General features: G+C 42.6%; 1 protein-coding gene across 1 annotated transcript; it reads left to right on the top strand.

The window, feature by feature from the left end:
• The first annotated feature begins 258 nt into the window (after positions 1 to 258).
• On the top strand, positions 259 to 5,202 carry SNTN (sentan, cilia apical structure protein). The gene is made up of 4 exons (XM_065408760.1): positions 259 to 368; positions 1,415 to 1,449; positions 2,355 to 2,494; positions 5,044 to 5,202. The coding sequence occupies exons 1-4, from the start codon at positions 259 to 261 to the stop codon at positions 5,200 to 5,202; spliced, it is 444 nt and encodes a 147-aa protein (XP_065264832.1).
• The last annotated feature ends 757 nt before the right edge of the window (positions 5,203 to 5,959 follow it).

Here is a 5,959-nt window from a genome sequence, read left to right as displayed (position 1 = left end):
CAGTTCAGTTCCTCTTAGTCTTACATAAAATAAACAGCAACTTCTACCTTCTGATACCTCTCCATCATCTCAACCAGGCTGCTCCAGACTGATTTATTTAGCTATCTCCATGTTCACCAAGTGGCATTTACATTATTGATAGGGCGTGCTGAAGCCAGGCTGTGCTCTCTTTCCCTTTCACAGCAGGGAGTTTGAATTCATCTGTTTGCAATTACTTGAGTTGCTTAGAGATCATAAACAACAAGGCTCTTGTGAAGGATGTGTGGCTGCACTGCAAGCACTCAGAACTCAAAACTATATTCCGTAAATCAACCTGGTGCTGCTTCGACCCAAAACACAACTTCCGCTGCCGCAAACATGCCCAAACGGTAAGTGACAATTTTGTTCTTTACTCTTTAATAATCTGACATTTGTCTTAGAATTCATTATGCAGACAGATTTGTCTATATCCATCACAAGAGATGGATTCCACAGCATGTTGGCTCGTCTATAATTAGTTTCCAGCACTTTAGCAAAAGTAATCACGCTTTAAATTTTAATAGAATGTAGGAAGAGCCCTTCTCACCAAAATGACTTCTGGTAAAAATAAAAACCACATATGCTGCACTCCAGAAGTGGGAATGGTACAGAGTGGAAAATGCCTAGACCTGCTGTATTTCTCCAGGGTGCACTCAAAACCAAGTCTGAACATTTACAATTCCTGTAGTACTTTCATGCTTTGAAAATGTCATTAAACAAATGATATTAAATGAGCATCCATTGGTTCTCAAGCAGGGGTACGTGTTCCCTTGGGGGTACACAGACGTTTTCCAGGGGATACATCAACTCATCTATATATTTGCCTAGTTTTATAACAGGCTACCTAAAAAGCACTAGCAAAGTCAGTACAAACTAAAATTCCATACAGATAATGACTTCTTTATACTCTTCTAAATACTATACACTGAAATATAAGTACAATATTTATATTCCAATTGATGTATTTTATAATTATATGGTAAATAGGAGAATAAGCCATTTTTCAGTAACCGTGTGCTGTGACACTTGTATTTTTATGTCTGATTTTGTAAGCGAGTCGTTTTTAAGTCAGGTGAAAGGGGTACAGTAGTCTGGAAAGGTTGAGAGCCACTGCGTTACAGTTTGTTCCACTTATTTCATATTTCATACAAACTATGGGCCGGAAGCTGAGACTGAGAATCCGAATAAGTCCATTGTTGTTGGATTATTTTGTGATATAACTTGTAAAGAATATTGATCTTTCCACTGTGGAGAAAACTCATTCCTCTTCGAGGAGCCCTATGGAATATTTCTGTGGAATGGAATAAAATGAATAGAAATGAGTCAATTAGTTTATGAAGGAACTAGACACACAAGGCTCACCAGTATAACTGTATTTCTTCCCTCTTCTTACTAGCACACCTATATCCAAGCAGCTGGCTTCTGTGAAAGGTAAGGAGACCTACTCCACATGGTTTCGTAATCCTTTTGGGTTCTGATTTTCAAGGCAAAAACATCAACAGCAGGAAATAATGGAAATTTAGTGGAGACCCCAAAATTCCACTGCTCAGGCCACAGCCAATGGCACATAGAATGGGAAAGGCTGTGAGTGAGTCCTCTGCCCTTCACAGCCTGGGCTTCTGCAGACAGCAGCTTTCCCCAGGGACGCCCCTTTTAGAGGGATTAACGTTTAAATCTGTCAGCTTTTGAGCTAACAGACCCAGTGACCTAGACCTTGGTTATACCTGGCTCACTTTTTGTTAGTGCTTTTGTTTTATATTTATTCATAGCATACAATCTTAGTGGTAGGGTGCATTGGGTTTTTGGCAGGGCGTAGCATATAGTGCATGTGGGTACCTCGCTTGTAATAAATTCTGGGCCAGATCCTCAGAGGTGTATTAACTGTAATGGAGCTACACTGATTTACACCAGCCGGAGTCAGGCCTGCTGGTCAGAACCAGGAACCAGGGCCAAGGGTCAGAACCATAGTCAGAGTCCAAACACCAGAGCCCAGGGTTGAGACAGAGCTGGAGCCAGGAATCAGGGTCAGAACCAGATTACCTGGAGTCAGGGAAAGCAGGAGTGGAACAAGGCTGGGTGCAGGGCAGGAGCAGAACTTGGACTAAGGCAAACACAGGAAGGCAAAGACTCTACAGAGGTGTGCACTGAGCAGCCACTGGGCTTAAGAGCAAGCCACCTGACTGCCTTAGCCAATCAGGTCCATCAGCTGTGGCTTAGCGGCACTTGTGATTGGGCAGGCACAGCCGCAGGCTCTCATTCCTGACACTGGAGCTGTTTCTAGTACAATGTTTTCAATAATATTGCAAACCTTTGTATGCAACGTTTTCTTCCCGTAGCTCTAGGGAAAGGCTCAGACCTGGAGAAAGCATTTGCTACTGCGGCCTTGGTTTACAACAACTCTGCTGACCCCGAGGGCAAACTCAGCAAAGCTGAAACCAAAACCCTGCTGCAAACCCAGTTTATGAATTTCATACAGGTAAGAGCATGTAGAGCGGGGGTCGAGAGCCAAGACTTGTGCTAGTTCACCTCGAGGACGGGTCAACACCTTTTGTCATTGCAGCCCAAGACGTTTTCATTGTGCACTGTTCATGCAATCGCAGCAGTCTTTCTTGCATACTTGGAGGTATGAAACATGCATTGCACAGGCTGAACTATCCAACTCCCAAACTCCTTTCAGTGCAAACCCTTTGCCCCGTGTCTGCCTTTCACCTAATGACCAACCAAATTATTCCTCAGCCTGGGAAGGCATTTTGGAGGCTGCAGATACAACATACATATTGTCGCCTTGCAAATCCCCAGTGAGATTTTAATGACTATGTAAATAAATTCTTGATGGATTCCTTGTCTGTATTCCTAGCCACCTCCGTATGCAAGACAGGGCAAGAAATTGAGAAACCACTGTTAATGTATCTGCCTGCATTTCCACAATTACAAGGGCTCATACAAAGACTGGATACTGTGTATTTGTGGTGAAGAAATGCACACACGTTTAATGCTGAATCTGCCATTACATCATAAACACCTGACATGAGAATCAGATTTAGACCCCCAAGGCAGCTGAAGCCAGATAAATTGCAGAGGCATAAATGATATCTCTAGCAGACAAAGAGCTGAAAGCACCATGTTATCAGCACCTCTTTTTGAGAGTGTTAGTGACAGCTCTACAGGGGATCTTGTCATCCCAACCTTCCTAGCTCTGTCTGGAATATAAACACAGTATGAGAGAAGGAAAGGAATTCATTGGAGGTTGAAATAAGAGAAGAATATATTCTTTCATATGGGTTCTAAATAGATAGGGCCAGATTCCATGATGAACACAGCTTCCATTGAGTGCAGAAGAGAGGGGAGGCTGTTGGAGAGCCAGATACAGCTTCTTGATTCTCCATTTGGTGCCAGTATTGAGCACAGTTTAGAACAGCCTATTGGCTGCTCTAACATGCACTACTTAGGAATTATCCATGCTTAGGAAATAAAGATTGGATTTTCCCCAGCACTCCTGGCCAGCAAAGTTAAGGACGAAAAAAGGAATATTTTAAATATATTAGGAACAAAAGAATCCTAACAATGGTACTGGCACATCACTAGATAGAAATAGTAGAACTGTCAATAATAATGCAGAAGAGGCAGAAGTGTTCAATAAATATTTCTATCCTGTATTTAGGAATAGGCAGGTTGATGTATTCATATCCAATTATGATGATGAAATATTTTCAATTCTAACAGTAACTCAGGAATATGTTAAACAGCAGCTACTAAAGTCAGAAATGTTTAAATGAGCAGATCCAGTTAATTTGCATCCCAAAGTTTTAAAAGAGCTGGCCACAGAGCTCTTTGGACTGTTAATGTGAATTTTTCAAGGGATAATGGGAGCGTTCTAGAGGACCAGAAGAAAGCGAATGTGCCAATAGTTAAAAAGGGTAAAAAGGCGTGTCAGTCTGACATCAGTCCTGGCCAAAATGATAAAAAGGCTGATACACGACTTGATTAATAAAGAATTAAAGGAGAATAATATAATGAATGGCAATCAACACAGGTTTATGAAAAATAGATCATATCAAACTAACTTGATATATTTTTTGGATGAGATTACAAGTTTGGTTGATAAGAGTAATAGCTTTGATGTAATATACAGTAAAAGCTTTGGTATCTGGCATGTTGGGAGAATGGGGGGGTACCGGTAAGTAAAAAATTCCGGTTAACTAAGAAGGAGGGAGTTTGGGTGCAGGAGGGGGCTCAGGGCTGGGGGTTGGTGTGTGGGAGGGAGTGTGGGGCATGAGCTCTGGGAGGGAGTTTGGATGTGGGAGGGGGCTCTGGGCAGGGGGTTGGGGCACGGAAGGGGGTGTGGGGCTAGGGGCAGAGAGTTGGGGTGCAGGAGGGGTTTCAGGGTGCCAGATCCAGGTGGCGTTCACCTCGGGTGGCTCCCCACAAACGGCTACATGTCTCTGCTGATCTTAGGTGGAGACGCAGCAGGCAGCTGTGTACGCTGTCTCCTCCCAGAGGCACCACCCCTGCAGCTTCCATTGGCCGTGGTTCCCGGCCAATGGGAGCTGAGGAGCTGGCACTGGGGGGCGGGGGCAGCACGCAGAGCCACCTAGCCATGCCTCCATCCAGGAGCAGCAGGGACATGTCGCCGCTTGCAGGGAGCCACGTGAGGTGATGGATGGATGAACCCCAGATAGCCTGCCTCTCCATGACGTGCTCCGTCTCATCTCAGTTATTATGTGCTCATGAATGATAACCAAGTTTAAATCAATTGCTTTATGATCTGAAAATGACCATGCTAACAACTGCCCAAGAAGTGGATGGGGGAGGCCTTCTTTAAAAGGTTGTCTATTGAAACTGACACGAACCACGCAACTCTGTGCTTAATTAGGGCCAGAGCCTCAACATAAGGATGTTTCTATGCTGAGTCATACCAGCAGGAAAATGTATCAACATTTACATCACAAGTATTTTGCTATTTTTGAGAAGATGCTGGAAAAAGGGAATTTCATGTTAAAACTTTTTTATTAAAATTCTCCACAGGGCCAAGAAAGCAAACCAAAATACCAGGAAATCATTTCTGCCCTTGACGAGGATAAAGATGATAAAATTGATTTTGAAGATTTCATGATCTTGCTCCTCAGCCTCGCTCTGATGTCAGACCTCCTGCAGGAGATCAGAAATGTCAGAACCATGAAATGAGCCGTTCTCCCCTCAGAGACTGAAAGGAAGAGCTGTGTACATAAGGGAAGGAGCAGCCAGGAATGGGAAAACAGGAATAAATGGCAAATATTTGGATGCACTAATACCTAAAATGATTTTTTTCAGATTTGGGAAAACAATCCATTTTCAATTTTTTTGTTTAAAAAATGGAAAATTTCCTTGAGAATTTCCCCCAACATCTTTTAATTACTTGAAAAAAAATTCACAGAAAACATAATTTTCCAACTATCTCTACAACTTACACATGGTAGAACCTTCCACTCCTAAAAGCCTAGGAGGAATTTCCATTTGATCATTTATGTAGTAATAATAATAATGACTAAATCTTAGCACTTATACATAGCACCTTCCATCAAAGGGCTTGGAATTAATGGTCCTGCACTATCCACTCAAGAAAGAGATCTTGGTGTCATTGTGGATAGTTCCCTGAAAACATCCACTCGCTGTGCAGTGGTAGTCAAAAAAGCAAACAATGTTAGGAACCATTAGGAAAGGGGTAGATAAAACAGAAAATCTCATAAAGTCACTGTGTAAGTCCATGGTACCGCTGGACCTTGAATACTGTGTACCGTTCTGGTTGCCCCATCTCAAATATATATATATTAGAACAGGAAAAGGTACAGAGGGCAACAGAAATGATTAGGGGTATGGAACAGCTTCCACGTGAGGAAAGATTAAAAAGACAGGGACTATTCGGCTTAGAAAAGAAACTAATGGGGGGAATATGATAAAGATC

Source organism: Emys orbicularis, chromosome 7 (assembly GCF_028017835.1).
Source record: "Emys orbicularis isolate rEmyOrb1 chromosome 7, rEmyOrb1.hap1, whole genome shotgun sequence".
Classification (NCBI taxonomy): Eukaryota; Metazoa; Chordata; order Testudines; family Emydidae; genus Emys; species Emys orbicularis.
Note: the sequence above shows the minus strand (reverse complement) of the source record. Positions and strands in the feature narration are given on the sequence as shown.

Excerpts from the sequence above, each read along its gene's own strand:
- SNTN (XM_065408760.1), top strand. The coding sequence starts at position 259 with ATGTGTGGCTGCACTGCAAGCACTCAGAACTCAAAACTATATTCCGTA. Across the intron at positions 369-1,414 it reads GCCGCAAACATGCCCAAACG|CACACCTATATCCAAGCAGC; the intron begins GTAAGTGACAAT and ends TCTTCTTACTAG. Across the intron at positions 1,450-2,354 it reads GCAGCTGGCTTCTGTGAAAG|CTCTAGGGAAAGGCTCAGAC; the intron begins GTAAGGAGACCT and ends TTCTTCCCGTAG.